This window comes from Prunus persica, chromosome G1 (genome assembly GCF_000346465.2).
Source record: "Prunus persica cultivar Lovell chromosome G1, Prunus_persica_NCBIv2, whole genome shotgun sequence".
NCBI lineage: Eukaryota > Viridiplantae > Streptophyta > Magnoliopsida > Rosales > Rosaceae > Prunus > Prunus persica.
Genome location: NC_034009.1, coordinates 42,673,033 through 42,690,650, shown reverse-complemented (window position 1 = coordinate 42,690,650; position 17,618 = coordinate 42,673,033). Strand labels below are relative to the sequence as shown.

The following is a 17,618-nucleotide window of genomic DNA, read 5'->3' as shown; positions in this document are numbered from 1 at the left end:
TGTGTGGGAAAAGATACCTGATAATCAAACAATCCGAAAAAGTAAAGAGTCCAAAATCGTGGAAAGAAAAGTTTTAAAAAAAAAACTTTCCAGAAAAAGTCCACCTCCAATTAAATGCCATATGTAAAATTTTCCCCATATTATACGGCAGTCAAATGCCTACTTATAAAATAGAACCACAGAATAATTGACAAATGAACTATAAAACTATAAGAAGCATTTTGCTTGCTCCTTATAATGTTAAAAATGACGATAAGAATACATATTGAGTTTAAATAGTGAGTATAAATATTTTCTAAAATTATAACGCGAGGACTATTCTTTGGTAGGCATTGAATGTATGCCCTAAAGACAATTTTTTTAACTCTTGGATCTAATTTTTCCACCACGGTTTTGATTTGATAATTACTGTTGAATCTATTCTCATGTCAAAGAAGTTCACCTTCTACATGAGCCAATGTGATATGATAATATATCATCAGGTATACGATTGGTGTGAACTTATGCAAACACAAAAACAAAAATATTCTCAAAGTTATGTGATTTGCACTTTCACTTCTCTCGATTTTACTACTTTTGGATATGCAAAATGACAATCAATAAAAATATATTATCATTCACCAATCATGCTGTGTGTACGAAAGTGCAGACGTCAAGGAAAACTTCATTCAGATAGGCAGTTTTTGCGTACACGTCGCACCAATATCTCAGCATGGTCGGCATGCCCTATTATTATTATTATTATTATTATTTGTAGTTACAAGGACAATCAATAATTAATTAGAAAGAATTAACAAAAACCTACTGGTTAAAATGTAACAAGTTGTAATCAACTTTGCTTCGTGTGAGGTCAAGGTGGTGCGTGCGGGAGGAGGAGGAACAGCTAGCAGGTTTTGCATCAACTTTGCTTTTTTAAATTTATCTTTTTATGGATCAACGCGCTTTGAAGTTTTAAATTGACCTTGGCAGAAAATAAGTCTTATCTTAAGGGGTCACGATTTTGTCCCCATTTAAATAATTGGACTGCTTGCGCAGGGACTGACCTCAAGGAAACAGAGTTTGTAAACAACTCTCATGTCATGTCACGGTTGTAACACTCCTTAACATAGTAAAAAAAAATAATATGTTAAGAAAAATATTTTTTGGCTCATTTCTTTTTATTTTTTTATAGACAAATTAAAGTCTGACATGTTTGTGTAAATCAAATTTTTTGTTTGTTGTGTATTTGTCATACTGTCAATGAAGGAGGAATTGCTCCATATAAGTTATAGAAAATACTTGACTCCTTTTTTGCAGATAAATTATACAATCTGAGATACGTGTATAAATTTTTCCCAAAAATGATTTTGTATTTGCAAACAGTGTCTATATATTACAATTTTTTTTGGAAAAATCTTTATATTACATTGGTAACGTTGAAATTTGTATATAAAAATTAATTTTTGCTTATTTTTGGACTTGATTATATGTATGAATTTTATATACCACCCTTTACGTGCTAGTGATTTAAGTCGAAGGGTGGGTAGATGGGGCAATAGATTATGATTTGGTCAAAGGGTAGGTTCCCCTTCATGATAACCAACCTCTGCCCTCTTCCCTTTCCTACCTCTCGCTTTCTTGTTGAACAAGCCTGCTTCTACCTGGACAAATTATTTTAACATCTGGAAAGTTCAAAACAAGAATTATCAATTGATTATATTGAGTGTTTTGCTTGGTCATCTAATCATAACATAAATTGAAAAGAACAATGCGTTCAGTAAAACTAGAATGATGATGGGTAGAAATCAAGTGGTTAAATAATTCACACTTTCAACCCAAAAAAAAAAAAAAAAAAATTACACTTGGACTGGTCTTTTAAATGATGATCCTCGAAAGAAAGCTTCAAATATGGATGTGCACTCTTGGCGTTCGTTGTATTTTAGTAAGAGACTATTTACTCCAAAAGTGTGATTGTGGACTTTGACACCCATAATAGCTTCCAAGACAACGGGTCCCAAAAATGGGCTATAATGGTCTCGGAAGGTGTGCCATTATTGGTACTTGAAAAGTCTTAAAGAAAATGTATGAATCGGATGTGGTGTTAATGTTGACGTCTTGCTCCTTGAGAAATTGTAACTCCTAATCGAGAATTATGTTTTGAATGGGAAACTGACTCTGATTGATTCTTTTAGGTTTAAATGTCGAAATTATCTCTGTGTTTTACCTTACCGGCCAATTTAGTTCCTGTGTTATTAATTTGGCCAATTTAGTCCCTGTGTTTGTATATGTTAACAAATTTGATCCTTTCTGTCAAAATTATGTTAAAACCTATAAATAAATAAAAATATTTAAAATTAATTTAAAAATTTGTAATTAATTATAAAGATTTAAATTCAAATAATAATAATGCTAAAATGATTAAAAGCCACACAACCTCAACCTCAAATGGTCTCGATTCCTGTAGGAAAAAAAAGGGTTCTTAGTTGAATTGATGCATACTCTTTTCTTGCTGCAAATTTTCTTCTCTCTTATGTTTAAGATTTTTCTCATACTCTATCCTCATCTCTCTCTCCTCTTCGATCCATTGGCCTGAATATCGTTGACTTTTGCTGCAGCGAGGATGATCAATTGGCGGTAGAGCCATCAAGGTTACAGTGACCGGCTATGAAGATCTTCGTGATTTGTCAGAGAGGAAGCCGAGAGAGAGAGAGAGAGAGAGAGAGAGAGAGTTGTTGTGGTTAGGTGGGGTTGGAATGGTGGTGAGGGTGGCTATGGTTTGGGGTTGGAGTGGTGGTGGTGAGGGTGGCTGGGTTTGGGAGGTGGTTGAGGTGTGTGCGCGAAATTGGGGAAGGTGAAATTTAAAAAAAAAAAAAATTCTATTTTCAGATTGAATTTAAAATTTTATAATCAATTACAGTTTTTATTTTAATTAATTTTAAATATTTTATATTTTGAAGGGAATGGACCACATTGACTAATATATACAAACACAAGGACCAAATTGGCCAAATTGATAACACATGGACTAAATTGGCCTATGAGATAAAATACAGGGACCATTTTAACATTTAAGTCATTCTTTTATATCCCTTGATTGATAAATACTTCAATATAAATATTTCACTTGTGCAGTTCGAAGACTAAAAGCAAATAGAGAGATCAAATCGGAATTATGATATTTATTTATCATAAAACTGTATTCGAATGGGCATTATAAGTTAAAGAACAATGATTGAATTCGAACCAACTGAATAAAAATCAACGAACTGCGAGGGTTTGAGAAAATGTGAATAAAAAGGGGGTTTTCTTAAACATAACTAGAATAATGCTGTATGAATTGAGAAAATGAAACATGTAAAAGAAATCGATTAATTGAAAGATAAAAGTTAAAGTTAAAAAAGCAACCAATTAGAAATAATATAATATTAGCATAATATCCATAAGTATGAATTAAGTTTACATTTGTCAAAAGTTATAAAGCATTTGCTGCAACAAAAACAACAAAAAAATTTGTCAATAGGACTGAAAATGATGGGTAAATTAGAAATTTTCTTGTTCTAGGTTGACAAATGGAATTTTTTAGTTGTACTATCTTGCCCTTGACCTTTCAAGTTCAACATAACGTGATTTGATAGAGAGTTTTTCTTAATAATATTTCTATTATATATAAGGGGCTTGTACATTTGTCCATCTATATGAGGTCTTAAGTTCGACTTCTTCCTATCCAAAATCGCTTGTGTAATCTGTTACTAAAAAGCACTTAAAAATAGGAATGAAAACGTGCAATCGCTGTCGCCGCCTCCCGTGTGGGTGGAGAGTGATCCAATCTTAATATAAAATCCGGAAAATCAAACCAAAATCAACAAATAAATAAACAAACAAACAAACAAAATGAATCAATGCACTGCCAGACTACATCTGTATTGGGAAAGAACACAAAATCTTATACAATCTTGCCAGCCGGCCCGTCTATTATGACACATCATATTATAGTATATCTCAATATAGAGACAAACTTGCTTCGCAGCCCATGCCCCAAGCCGGAGGGTTTGAACACGTATGAACAAATTGTCAACTTCCACAGCCATTATTGACATTTTAATAGGATTGAAAATTTTGTATGAACCCTCATGTACTGTGCTTCCTTTGTCGCATTTATTTGTCTTTTTAAAAAAAAAGAAAAAAAGTTTTATGAGCTCATGGAATTTGATCCTATAAATCTGGTACGGTAAAACACTTCTCTTCCCCAACTGCATACACCACCATCTTCCTCAGCTTTTGGTTAAATTTGTGTTTTATTTTAGAGAGAACAAAAAAGAGAAGAGGAGAGAATGGGTTCAAACGGCTTGATAGAGAAGCCACATGCAGTTTGCATACCATTCCCAGCTCAAGGCCACATTAACCCAATGCTGAAACTAGCCAAACTCCTCCACTACAAAGGTTTTCATATAACCTTTGTGAACACAGAGTTCAACCACAAACGCCTCCTTAAATCCAGAGGTCCCAACTCTCTCGATGGCCTTCCCTCCTTTCGATTCGAGACCATTCCCGACGGCCTGCCACTGACTGATGCCAATGCCACCCAAGACATACCATCCTTATGTGAATCCACTAGGAAACACAGCTTGCCTTACTTCAGAGACCTTTTGTCTAAGCTGAACTCTTCGACTGGTTGCCCTCCTGTAAGTTGTATAGTTTCTGATGGTGTCATGAGCTTCACTCTTGATGCAGCCCACGAACTCGGCATCCCAGAAGTGCTTTTCTGGACAACAAGTGCTTGCGGCTTCTTGGCCTATGTACACTACCACCGCCTCATTGAAAATGGTCTCACTCCTCTCAAAGGTATTAATCTCACTCCTCTGACTTTTTCATGAACATATCTTGACTGATTTATATTTTATTTTTAGTTTTGTATATGAATATCTTAACCTAACCATGTTGCTTAATAGAATAATAACGCACTATTTCTTTGTTTGATTCACAGATGCTAGTTATTTGACCAACGGCTATTTGGAGACGCAGATAGATTGGATACCAGGCATGAGAGGCATCCGACTAAAGGACATCCCCAGCTTCATTAGAACCACAGACCGAGATGATCTCATGCTGGATTTTCTGGTGCATGAAACAGAGCGAACTCGAAAAGCTTCTGCTGTCGTCTTGAACACCTTCCATGACTTGGAACATGAAGCTTTAGATGCACTTTCAACTTTGCTACCACCTATTTACTCCATTGGACCCCTACATTTACAGATTAACCAGATCCCGGCAGATAGCGAGTTGAAGGAGATAAGATCGAACCTATGGACAGAGGAACCAGAGTGTCTAGAATGGCTTGACTCTAAAGAACCTAACTCTGTGGTTTATGTCAACTTCGGAAGCATCACAGTGATGACAGCAGAGCAGCTAATTGAGTTTGCTTGGGGACTTGCAAACAGCAATCAGACCTTCTTTTGGGTGATTCGGCCTGATCTTGTTGGTGGGGATTCAGCTGTGGTTCCACCAGAGTTTGTGGAAGAGACCAAAGAAAGGAGCCTATTGGCACATTGGTGCCCTCAAGAACAAGTCCTGAGCCATCCGGCTGTAGGAGGGTTCTTGACTCACAGTGGTTGGAACTCTACTATTGAAAGTGTGTGTGCTGGAGTGCCCATGATCTGTTGGCCCTTCTTCGCAGAGCAACAAACCAATTGTAGGTACAGTGAGAAAGAGTGGGGCATTGGCATGGAGATTGAGAATGATGTTAAAAGAAACTACGTAGAGGGGCTTGTGAGAAAGTTAATGGAGGGAGAGGAGGGCAAAGATATGAGGAAGAAAGCTCTGGAATGGAAGAAGTTGGCAATGGAGGCCACCAGCCCTAATGGCTCATCATTTGTGGCTTTGGACAAAATGATTAACCAGGTGCTTCTATCTCCAAGAAATTAGAATTGATCAATATTCTACCTAGTTGCTTGCTGCTTTGTATTTGGCCTAGTTAAACCCAAACGGGACACAACTATTTGTGCAACATATCATGCATTCTTTGGAGAAACCATTCAATGCCACTCAGTGTTTTATGTTTTGTAGACGTCGATAAGTCAAATTTGAAAAGAGTGTATTTTGTTGTAATGGTTCTGCATCGTGAATGATTGATCAGATGAGTATTTTTAATAATATAGATATAAGGTTGTTTTTATTATATCACAGATGGTGTCAAGGTTTACGAAATTATCACATTTCGTCTCTAACATTTTTTTTATGATAGTAATGGTTCTTAAGGTTAGCATCCATACATCAAAATAGTCCCTGCCGTTAGCTTCCGACCAATTTTTTGATAAATTGCTGATGTGGCACATGTATAGAACCCACACAACCAATAGTACAGAGCCACGTGATTTTAAACAAACCTCAAAACTGTTTAAATGGAACACATAATTATCAAATCAAATAAAAAACAAACATAAATTATTGCACGCCGAACAGAATCTTATCTAGTATTGACTGCCGTTCCAAGGATTATCACACATTACAGAGTCAACTTGAATTATAAGGACAAATCGACTTTGTCATGAAAAGTGCCTTTTGGACTTTAAAGTTTATTAAGTGATTGATCCCTTTTCTCTCTTTCCTATAAAACTGATACTGCAAAAGCCTTATCTTCTCCACAACCATATCCCATTTTCGTTAGCTTTGTCCAAATTTATTTGCCAGAATGAGTTCTATTGGTTTGACAAAGAAGCCACATGCAGTTTGCATACCATACCCAGCTCAAGGTCACATAACCCCAATGCTGCAATTAACCAAACTCCTCCACTACAAGGGCTTTCACATAACCTTTGTGAACACCGAATTCAACCATAGACGCCTTCTTAAATCCCGAGGTCCCAACTCTCTTGATGGCCTCCCATCCTTTAGGTTCGAAACCATTCCCGATGGCCTCCCTCCAACAGATATCAATGCCACCCAGGACGTAACCGCTCTATGCGTTTCCACTAGTAAAAATTGCTTAGCACCCTTCAGAGACCTTTTGTCAAAACTCAATTCTTTGCCCGATTCCCCTCCAGTTACTTGTATAGTTTCTGATGGTGGCATGACCTTCACTCTTGATGCAGCCCAAGAATTGGGCATTCCGGAAGTTATTCTCCAGACACTAAGTGCTTGTGGCTTCATGTGCTACCTTCAGTGTCGCCCTCTCATCGAAAAGGGCTTAATACCTCTTAGAGGTACATACACTGACTTCAAATTCCTGATTGGTCATTTGGGAACACCGACTTTGTACTCAAAATGTTACATATTTAACTAGAATGTTAACTCACCGGTACTATTACTCAATTTGATTTGCAGATGCTAGCTATTTGACAAATGGGTATTTGGATACTGAGATAGATTGGATACCAGGCATGAGAGGTATCCGATTGAGGGACATCCCAAGCTTCATCAGAATCACAGACCCAAATGACTTCATGCTGGATTTTATATTGGTTGAGATTGCAAGAGCTAAAAGAGCTTCTGCCATAATTTTGAACACGTTTGATGCGTTAGAGCATGAAGTTTTAGATGGACTATCGACTTTGCTACCACCTGTTTATTCCGTTGGACCCCTACATCTACAGCTTAATCATATCCCAGCAGATAACGAGTTGAAGTCCATTGGATCAAACCTGTGGACAGAAGAACCAGTGTGTCTTGATTGGCTTGACTCTAAAGAACCTAACTCTGTGGTTTATGTCAACTTTGGAAGCATCACAGTCATGACAGCTGAGCAGCTGATTGAGTTCGCTTGGGGACTTGCAAACAGCAACCAGACCTTTTTTTGGGTGGTCAGGCCTGACCTTGTCGGTGGGGAAGCAGCTGTGGTTCCACCAGAGTTTATGGAAGAGACCAAAGAAAGGGGTCTATTGGCAAGTTGGTGCCCTCAAGAACAAGTTCTGAGCCACGCAGCCGTAGGAGGGTTCTTGACACACAGTGGTTGGAACTCTACTCTTGAGAGTTTGTGTGGTGGAGTGCCCATGATCTGTTGGCCCTTCTTTGCAGAGCAACAAACCAATTGTAGGTTCTGTTGCAGAGAGTGGGGCATAGGCATGGAGATAGAGGGTGATGTTAAAAGAAATTACGTAGAGGGGCTTGTGAGAAAGTTAATGGCGGGGGAGGAGGGCAAAGAGATGAGGAAGAAAGCCTTGGAATGGAAGAAGTTGGCAAAGGAGGCCACCACTGGTCCAAATGGGTTTTCTTTTGTGGGTTTGGACAAACTGGTTAACCAGATGCTTCTATCAACGAGGAATTAGAAATTTAGAATTGATTCAAAATCTATCTTGTTTTTACTTTGTATTTGTCCAAGAAGTTTACCTATTAAGCTTAATACTGCTTCTATCACGAATTCATTTTTCATGTATGCATTTACTTAACATCGGTCCAATGTAAAATGAAGTCCAAGGCAAACGTAAGTGGCATCGGTTACCACGTTGATGCATGATACCAAAGTTTCATGGCCACGTTGTTGATCGGGAAATAATCGATGGATTATGTGTGATAAAAGCTCCCTTTGTTGCTAAACCTAACATAACTAAAGAGCTTGACAACCATGCTATTCTAACTAGCTTACACTACTCTGCCTAAATTCCTGCATTGGACTTCCATACTGTGCACTCTTAGGTTAATATACCAAGATTATCTTCTTTTTACCCTCATCAAAGGAGGAGCTTTATTTGGCAAGACTAATGAAACGGTGTTCTTTTCTCTATAGAGCTGAGCTATTTCAACTCTTTCAAATTAGGCAGCAGATGTTTGCAGCTAGAGATCAGAGTAACAAGGGGGTGACAGACCTGCATTGCACCCATAAACAGCGTTGGAGAGAGAGAGAGAGAGAGAGAGAGAGAGAGAGAGAGAGAGAGCCTAAGATAAGATATAAAAAAACAAGCTTTATGCAAGTGAAAGACATGAAAACAGAGGTACCGCATTCAGAAAAATTAAAGGCAAATCCCATAGAGGCATTTTAACGAATGATTCACGTGCAAACATAAACAGCCAATTCTTAATCCACCTAGTGTGAAGATCAACATTATAAAAATAAACTTCACACCAAAGTAATTACTAACACAAAAAGAAGTGTTTAACCTTATAGAGACTCAGTGCAGGCTAGCAATGGTACTCCTAGTGTGCAATGTCTGCTTCCCAAGAAAACTCCATTTCCGATAGAAATGAAGCAAATTGATGCCAATTGGTAGGGTTGTCCGTACCTACAGCCTACAGACTCTTTAACGTGTTTCAATTTCTAATTTCTTTTATTTCGGATGAAATCTTTCGGGATGTTTAGCTGATAACAGTGTTCCGGATTACTAACGGCACAAAAAGGAGGGAAGGGTTTTTTGAAATGAAAATAGCAGCTTATGTAAATAGTTGGTAAAATAGTGGTAATTCTATAGGTAAGCTCAACTTAGTTGGGGGATGTGATGAACACCATTGTTGTGATTCTGTGATTATTGCGAGTCTTTGAGTCTTGAAAACTCAATCTGCTCTCAAAGATTTTGCTGCCATTTTCCAAATGAAATTAAAATTCAACAATTTAAATGGTATGAGCGGTACAGGCAAAGTATGGATGGAACTTGTAATAATGTATCATGCATGCTAAACATTTTCTTTAATCTTACATCCAATGAAATCCAAGTACATGAAAAAGGATGAACGACTTAGACGTTATCAGATCAGATGGACCAAATTACAGCTACTCTTTTTCTTCAAGGGTGAACGAACGGTCCCACGAGTGCCAAGTCGATCATAGAAAGGAGAGTGGATTGGATGTTTTGGTTTAGCATAAGGCCATGCACGGATACAGAAATTAGAATTTATCAAAATTCTACCTGGTTGCTGCTTTGTATTTGGCCTAGTTAAACCCAAAATTGAAACATGTTGACATACAACATACCTTGCATTCTTAGGAGAAACTAGTCGGTGTGACTCAGCGATTGGTGTTTTCCGTTTATACTCGGAGACTTGTTGCATAACAATAGAATCGCTCATATTTGAATGTCCGAAAAGAGTGTATGTTGTCAAATCTGAAGAGTGTACTTTGTCAAATTGTGTTGCAGAATGCGCGGATGATAAATTCTTGGTTCATAAAATATACCAACTAAGGTAGCTCTAGCCCTATAACATTAACATTTGATTTTCCTATAGTATTATTTATGTAATAGCTATGAGGTTATATTTTGATATAATGATCGATCAGATGAGTATTTTTAATAACACAGATATAAATGTATATTTCATAGCAAAGCTAATAGGGATCAGAAAAGGTGTAAAAAAACAAAAACAAACCCCAAAACTCTTCAATATAGAACGCATAATTATCAAATCAAAACAAATACACAAACATAAATTATTGCATGCCAAACATAGTACGGGAAAGAATACAAAATTGAATATTATTGACTGCCGTCCAAAACATTATAAAACCTCGTCATGGACTGTGACTTATTGGACTTGAAAGTTTACTAAGTGATTGATTCCTTTTCTCTCTTTCCTATAAAACTGGTATTGCAAAAGGCTTCTCTTCTCCACAACCATATCCCATTTTCATTAGCTTTGTCCAAATTTATTTGTGAGAATGGGTTCTATTGATTTGACAGAGAAGCCACATGCAGTTTGCATACCATACCCAGCTCAAGGTCACATAACACCAATGCTTCAATTAGCCAAACTCCTCCACTACAAGGGCTTTCACATTACCTTTGTGCACACAGAATTCAACCACAGACGCCTGCTTAAATCCCGAGGTCCCAACTCTCTTGATGGCCTCCCATCCTTTCAGTTTGAAACCATTCCCGATGGCCTCCCTCCAACAGATCCCAATGCCACCCAAGACATAACTGCTCTATGCCTTTCCACTAGTAAAAATTGCTTAGCACCCTTCAGAGACCTTTTGTCAAAGGTCAATTCTGTGCCTGATTCCCCTCCAGTTACTTGTATAGTTTCTGATGGTGGCATGACCTTCACTCTTGATGCAGCCCAAGAATTGGGCATTCCGGAAGTTATTTTTGAGACACTAAGTGCTTGTGGCTTGATGTGCTACCTACAGTATCGCCCTCTCATTGAAAAGGGCTTAATGCCTCCTAAAGGTACATACACATACTTCAAATTCCAGAGTGGTCATTTGGGAACACTGACTTTGTACTAAAAATGTTACATATTTAACTAGAACTTAACTCACTGGTACGATTTCTTAATTTGATTTGCAGATCCTAGCTATTTGACAAATGGGTATTTGGATACTGAGATAGATTGGATACCAGGCATGAGAGGTATCCGATTGAGGGACATCCCAAGCTTCATCAGAACCACAGACCCAAATGACTTCATGCTGGATTATCTATTGGTAGAGATAGCACGAGCTAAAAGAGCTTCTGCCATCATTTTGAACACATTTGATGCGTTAGATCATGAAGTTTTACATGGACTTTCGACTTTGCTACCACCTGTTTATTCCGTTGGACCCCTACATCTACAACTTAATCAGATCCCAGCAGATAACAAATTAAAGTCCATTGGATCAAACCTGTGGACAGAAGAACCAGAGTGTCTTGAATGGCTTGACTCTAAAGAACCTAACTCTGTGGTTTATGTCAACTTTGGAAGCATCACAGTCATGACAGCTGAGCAGCTGATTGAGTTTTCTTGGGGACTTGCAAACAGTAACCAGACCTTTTTTTGGGTGATCAGGCCTGACCTTGTTGGTGGGGAAGCAGCTGTGGTTCCACCAGAGTTTATGCAAGAGACCAAAGAAAGGGGTCTATTGGCAAGTTGGTGCCCTCAAGAACAAGTTCTGAGCCACCCAGCCATAGGAGGGTTCTTGACACATAGTGGTTGGAACTCTACCCTTGAGAGTTTGTGTGGTGGAGTGCCCATGATCTGTTGGCCCTTCTTTGCAGAGCAACATGCCAATTGTAGGTTCTGTTGTAAAGAGTGGGGCATAGGCATGGAGATAGAGGGTGATGTTAAAAGAAATTATGTAGAGGAACTTGTGAGAAAGTTAATGGAAGGAGAGGAGGGCAAAGAGATGAGGAGGAAAGCCTTGGAATGGAAGAAGTTGGCAAAGGAGGCCACCACTGGTCCAAATGGGTTATCTTTTGTGGGTTTGGAAAAATTGGTTAACCAGGTGCTTCTATCTCCGAGGAATTAGAAATTTAGAATTGATTCAAAATATATCTAGTTGTTACTTTGTATTTGTCCAACAAGTATACCTATTGAGCTTAATAATACTTCTATCATGAAACCATTTTTCAGGTCTACATTTAATTAAGATTGGTCCAATGTAAAATGAAGTCTAGGGCAAACGTAATTGACATTGGTTACCACATTGATGCACGATACGAAAGTTTCATGGCCACGTTGTTGATCGGGAAATAATTGATGGGTTATGTGTGATAAAAAAGTTCTTTGTTACTATACCTAAAATACCTAAAGGGATTGACAGCCATGTTATTCTAACTCACTTACACTAGCCCGCCTAAATTCCTGCATTGAATTTCATAAATGTGCATTCCTGGGATAATATACCTAAGATTATGTTCTTTTGCCCCTCATCAAAGGGGAGCTCGATTTGGCTGCATCCATGTTCTTTTCTCTATAGAGCTGGGCTATCTCAACTCTTTCAAATTAGGCAGGAGATGTTTGCCGCAAGATTTTCCCCCCTCCCTTCGCTCTATATCGATTGATCAAATGAGTTCTTTTGATAATATAAATATACAAATATTTTATTAAAGATTATGAAAGGAACGAGAACGTGCAAACAAATAAACAAACCTCAAAACTCTTCATGGAGAACACATACTGTCAAAACAAATAAACAAACAAAGAAACTTTAGTGCATGCCAGACCCAAGTATAGTATGTACTCTCGACTGCCGTCCCAAGATTATGGCAAAATTATATACCGACAAACTTGCATTGCACCCATGAACAGTGTTTGTGAGAGAGAGAGAGAGAGAGAGAGAGAGAGAGAGAGAATGCTGCAAATAGCCAAACTGCTTCATGCAAGTGAAAGACATGGAAACAGAGGCACCACATTTATAAAAAAGTTAAAGGGGAATCCCAAACAGGCATTTTAACGAACAGCTCACGTGCAAACATAAACAGCCAACCCTTAGAGCTACCTATCGTGAAGATCAACACTATCAAAAATACACTTTATACCAAAGTACTTACCAACAGAAACACGTTTAACCTTAAAGAGACCTTGTTCAGCGCAGTCTTAGCAATGCTACTCCCAGTCTGCAATGTCTGCTTCAAAAGAAAACTCCATTTCTGATAGAAATAAAACAAGCAGATGCCAATTGGTAGGGTTATGTACCTACAGCCTCTTTAATATGTTTTAGTTTCTAATTTGTTTTCTTTCGGATGAAATCTTTCGGGATGTTTAACAGTGTTCCGGATTACTAACGGCAGAAAAAAGGAGGGAAGGGCTTTGAAATGAAAATGGTAGCTTATGTAAATAGCTGGCCAAATAGTGGTAATTTTATGGGGATAAATTACATTTTCCGGTCACCCAAATTTTATTTTCGCCGGCAAATAATTTTTTAATATGAGAGTGACACCAAAATTTTTCCGATTTCAAAATTCGTTTCTACAATAACTCTTCGACAATTCCTTAAATTAAAATTTTCAATATATTTGGCAGATGCTTAAAGGTTTTAATTAAGTTCTGATACAACATGCTTATCGAGAATATAATTAAGTAGCAGATATTCTGGCTAAACGCGGTCATACTTCTTCAGTTATGTATGTTTGGTTTGGAAATTCTCCAATGGATATTTTGCATATATGACGTTGTGATTTTATATAATATTCTTCATATTTCAGCATCAATAACCTGTACCTATCCCAACATAGCAAAGTATATTCCAATCCGCTCACCACAACTTTCTCAAAGGGCACCACATGAGCCAATCATGAGACCAGATTTTTGTTATTTTCCTTGAGTGGAATCAAACTCTTAACCTATTATTGTAGCCATAATCCATTTCTCACTCTCCCCCACTGCTTGAACTCAATTTTATCTTTTCTAGTCATCATAAATTTGCTCTGTTGGCCTAAGTAGGCAAATCTGTTAATGGCTTTTTTCAATGCCTTGACCTCAGAGAAGCCACATGCAGTATGCATGCCATTCCCAGCTCAAGGCCACATAAACCCAATGCTAAAACTAGCCAAACTCCTCCACTTCAAAGGCTTCCATATAACCTTTGTCAACACTGAGTTTATCCACAAACGCCTACTTAAATCCCAAGGCCCCAACTCTCTCAATGGCCTCCCTACTTTTCGTTTCAAAATGATCCCCGATGGCCTGCCTCCAGCTGATGCTAATGTTGCTGCCCAACATATGCCGTCCCTCTGCCAATCCATTAGGAAACACTGCTTACAACCCTTCAGAGGCCTTCTTTCGAAGCTCAAATCTTCGCCGAATTCGCCTCCGGTTACTTGTCTAGTTTCTGATGGCATCATGAACTTCAGTCTCGATGCAGCCCAAGAACTCGGAATTCCGGGTGTTATTTTTTGGACAACTAGTGCTTGTGCCTTCATGGGCTACATTCAGTATGGACCTCTCATTCAAAAGGGTTTAGTTCCTCTTAAAGGTAACAATTAATCAAAAATGATTATGCAGATAAAAACCCAACTGCTAATTGTTTCTGTTTTTAATTTTGAAAAAGAAAAACTTGTACTTGATGTTTCACATAGAATTTTATCAATCAACTCACTAGTTTTTTTTTTCTTAATTTGATTTGCAGATGCCAGATACTTGACAAATGGGTATTTAGATACTGTGATAGATTGGATACCTGGAATGAAAAGTATCCGATTGAAGGACATCCCAAGCTTCATTAGAACAACAGACCCAAATGACCCGATTCTGGATTTCATTATGGTTGATACAGAACGAGCTAAAAGAGCTTCTGCCATCATTTTGAACACGTTTGATGCCTTAGAGCATGAAGTTTTAGATGCACTTTCGACTTTGCTACCACCTATTTACTGCATTGGACCCCTCTATCTACAACTTGATCATATCCCAGCAGATAACGAATTGAAGTCCATTGGATCAAACCTGTGGACAGAGGAAACAGAGTGTCTTCAATGGCTTGACTCTAAAGAACCCAATTCTGTGGTTTATGTCAATTTTGGAAGCAGCACAGTCATGACATCTGAGCAGCTAACTGAGTTTGCTTGGGGGCTTGCAAATAGCAACAAGGCCTTTTTTTGGGTCATTAGACCTGATCTTGTTTGTGAGGGGAAATCAGTTGTGGTTGCACCAGAGTTTGTGGAAGAGACCAAGGAAAGGGGTCTATTGGCAAGTTGGTGCCCTCAAGAACAAGTCTTGATACACCCAGCTATCGGAGGGTTCTTGACACACTGTGGATGGAACTCTACTATTGAAAGTGTGGGAGGTGGGGTGCCCATGATCTGTTGGCCTTTCAATGCTGACCAACAAACCAATTGCAGGTTTTGTTGCAGTGAATGGGGCATAGGGTTGGAGATAGAGGGTGACGTTAAAAGATATTACATAGAGGGCCTTGTGAGAGAGTTGATGGAAGGAGGGGAGGGCAAAAAATTGAGGAAGAAAGCCTTGGAATGGAAGAAGTTGGCAAAGGAGGCTACTACTGGTTCTAATGGATCATCCTTTTTGGATTTGGATCAAATGGTTAACAAGGTGCTTCTATCTCCCAGAAATTAGAATGGAGCAATTGTGTTAATTTTTTTTGTTCTTGGTAGCTCATTGATACAGAACAACGCTTGGGTGTTGGGTTCCTTGAAGTTTTTGTTTGTAATTTGCTCTTATTTTTTATTGGGTACATGCAAATTAATAAACAAAAATTCTATTGGAACCCAATGGTTTGCTAAATAGGCCCAACGTTTTTGGGCTATCCTAAGATCCAATTTTACCAATAAAAACTACATAATAAAATTACAATTGGTTTATATATATAGCACCATTACTATAAAATTTCGTGTCTATATTGATACGCAAAGTTATAGGTTTAGAAATTTAACTAGTTTTCTTGTTTGAATGTCCACCCCTAATTGAAATTGGCCCCTCCATGGAACTATAGTCTAAAATATCGATAATATCGACGAAATATCGAGGATATTATCATTTTTTCGAATCACGGATATTTCGAAACGTATCTATGCACATATCGTATAAATATCGAGAATATCGATGATAATATCGGAAAATATCGATGTCGATAATTTTGCTCTCACTTCAGCAATATTTTGATACAATATCGCTATAATATCGAAAATATCAATGTAATGAAAAAAATAAGCGAAAAAAAAAAGGAAAAAAAACACAAAGGGGATTCAAGGTGTTTCCTCTTGTAAAATTAGTCATCTTTGGTTTGCTTTGTATTGTGGCGTCCAAGTGGTAAGTTCTTTTTTCTTCTGAATATTAAGACATGGACAAGCAAAGAATGATGGACCTTACATTTCCAACCATTTCTCTACCCTTCATATCCCATTCCTTTTGGGAAGGAATTGAGCAGCTCATGGAAAGAATCTGAGACTCAATCTTCAAATAATTTTGCTCATGGACAACGTCAACCAATCTCGGATCCATATGGGTGACATGTTAACAATTACATGCAAAACTATTTTGAGGATTTATCATTTGATGACTACTCTTCACTTACTCTACACATAGAGATGATGAAGATAGTGAAAAATTTGAATCTCATAGGAATTCTATGTGGTACCAAGTCACTTATGTATCTTACCATGCAATGTATAAAATGTAAAATATTGTAGTAAATCATTATATATAAATGATTGTGGTGTGTTTAATCATATTTCATTAATTACTACATATTTTCTACACTCACAGTGTTTCTCAGCTCGCTATATAATCAACTTAAATTAGTTAAATTCATCATACAATGCATTTTCTTCCAATTCTTTTGTGATAAACTAATAGATAATTGACTAAATAAGCATCCTCCAAAGTTTCAATAAAAATTTCCAAGTTTTTCTTACAATTTTTGTTATTTTTATTCAATTTTTATCGATATCGATAATATTTCGATATTTTCATCAAAATTTTTATATTTTTAAACTACGAATATTTTCAATATCCCCGATATTTTAGACCTTGCATGGAACCACTTACTGAGGCTTGCTTTCAATTCCCTTCAGATTTCCCAATTCTTGAAACTATCCATCCTTTGGGCCATGCATGAATGTGACGTGAAGGGAAGAACGAGTTACTTTCACTTGTTTGTTTCCTTCTTTTACATAAAGGTAAAGAGTTCGTGTAGTCACGTCACGTAACAAGACAAAGTAAGAAAGCATTTTTGCGATGCAATCTCGTAGAGCCTATCTTTTTTGTCGAGCCACAAAGAGTAGAGAAATGCCTCAAAAGAAAGTTGCTAATAAACTCAGCGTCAACTCATAATGTTGGTGTCCTATCCAAAAAAAAAAGACACATAATGTTGGCTTAAAATTTAATGTTAAACTTGATCCACTTTACGATAGTACTGATACTTTTGTCAAAAAATTCATATATGTTGGTGGAGCATACGTCCCAGAACTACAAATACTGAATAGGAGCGAATTTTTATAAACAAATCCATATAAAATAGTACTGATTCTTGTTCCATCAACAAATATAAAATATAAACA

The 17,618-nt window shown here is 37.5% G+C and overlaps 4 protein-coding genes and 1 long non-coding RNA gene across 6 annotated transcripts; 4 read left to right on the top strand and 1 right to left on the bottom strand.

Annotated features, from left to right (window-relative positions):
- LOC18789143 (7-deoxyloganetin glucosyltransferase) lies at positions 4,075–6,159 on the top strand. Its single transcript, XM_007224007.2, has 2 exons — positions 4,075–4,821; positions 4,964–6,159. The coding sequence occupies exons 1-2, from the start codon at positions 4,311–4,313 to the stop codon at positions 5,899–5,901; spliced, it is 1,449 nt and encodes a 482-aa protein (XP_007224069.1). The 5' UTR covers positions 4,075–4,310; the 3' UTR covers positions 5,902–6,159.
- Positions 6,411–8,425, top strand: LOC18789149 (7-deoxyloganetin glucosyltransferase). The gene is made up of 2 exons (XM_007222596.2): positions 6,411–7,178; positions 7,300–8,425. Exons 1-2 carry the CDS (start codon positions 6,668–6,670, stop codon positions 8,238–8,240), a joined length of 1,452 nt encoding a protein of 483 aa, XP_007222658.1. The 5' UTR covers positions 6,411–6,667; the 3' UTR covers positions 8,241–8,425.
- LOC109946854 lies at positions 9,552–14,874 on the bottom strand. Of its 2 annotated transcripts, none has more exons than XR_002269938.1 (3): positions 14,783–14,874; positions 13,155–13,229; positions 9,552–10,007 (listed from the first exon to the last, which is right to left on the bottom strand). It is a non-coding gene; the product is annotated as an uncharacterized LOC109946854 (long non-coding RNA). The 2 variants fall into 2 exon arrangements; XR_002269937.1 differs by having other exon boundaries at positions 13,155–13,253; positions 14,783–14,868.
- LOC18790784 (7-deoxyloganetin glucosyltransferase) lies at positions 10,055–12,617 on the top strand. Its single transcript, XM_007222602.2, has 2 exons — positions 10,055–11,069; positions 11,190–12,617. The coding sequence occupies exons 1-2, from the start codon at positions 10,559–10,561 to the stop codon at positions 12,128–12,130; spliced, it is 1,452 nt and encodes a 483-aa protein (XP_007222664.1). The 5' UTR covers positions 10,055–10,558; the 3' UTR covers positions 12,131–12,617.
- LOC18792038 (7-deoxyloganetin glucosyltransferase) lies at positions 13,260–15,826 on the top strand. Its single transcript, XM_007224313.2, has 2 exons — positions 13,260–14,578; positions 14,732–15,826. The coding sequence occupies exons 1-2, from the start codon at positions 14,059–14,061 to the stop codon at positions 15,673–15,675; spliced, it is 1,464 nt and encodes a 487-aa protein (XP_007224375.1). The 5' UTR covers positions 13,260–14,058; the 3' UTR covers positions 15,676–15,826.

Coding starts and splice junctions, on each gene's coding strand:
- LOC18789143 (XM_007224007.2), top strand. CDS start 4,311: ATGGGTTCAAACGGCTTGATAGAGAAGCCACATGCAGTTTGCATACCA. Junction 4,822..4,963: donor TGGTCTCACTCCTCTCAAAG/GTATTAATCTCA, acceptor TTTGATTCACAG/ATGCTAGTTATTTGACCAAC.
- LOC18789149 (XM_007222596.2), top strand. CDS start 6,668: ATGAGTTCTATTGGTTTGACAAAGAAGCCACATGCAGTTTGCATACCA. Junction 7,179..7,299: donor GGGCTTAATACCTCTTAGAG/GTACATACACTG, acceptor TTTGATTTGCAG/ATGCTAGCTATTTGACAAAT.
- LOC18790784 (XM_007222602.2), top strand. CDS start 10,559: ATGGGTTCTATTGATTTGACAGAGAAGCCACATGCAGTTTGCATACCA. Junction 11,070..11,189: donor GGGCTTAATGCCTCCTAAAG/GTACATACACAT, acceptor TTTGATTTGCAG/ATCCTAGCTATTTGACAAAT.
- LOC18792038 (XM_007224313.2), top strand. CDS start 14,059: ATGGCTTTTTTCAATGCCTTGACCTCAGAGAAGCCACATGCAGTATGC. Junction 14,579..14,731: donor GGGTTTAGTTCCTCTTAAAG/GTAACAATTAAT, acceptor TTTGATTTGCAG/ATGCCAGATACTTGACAAAT.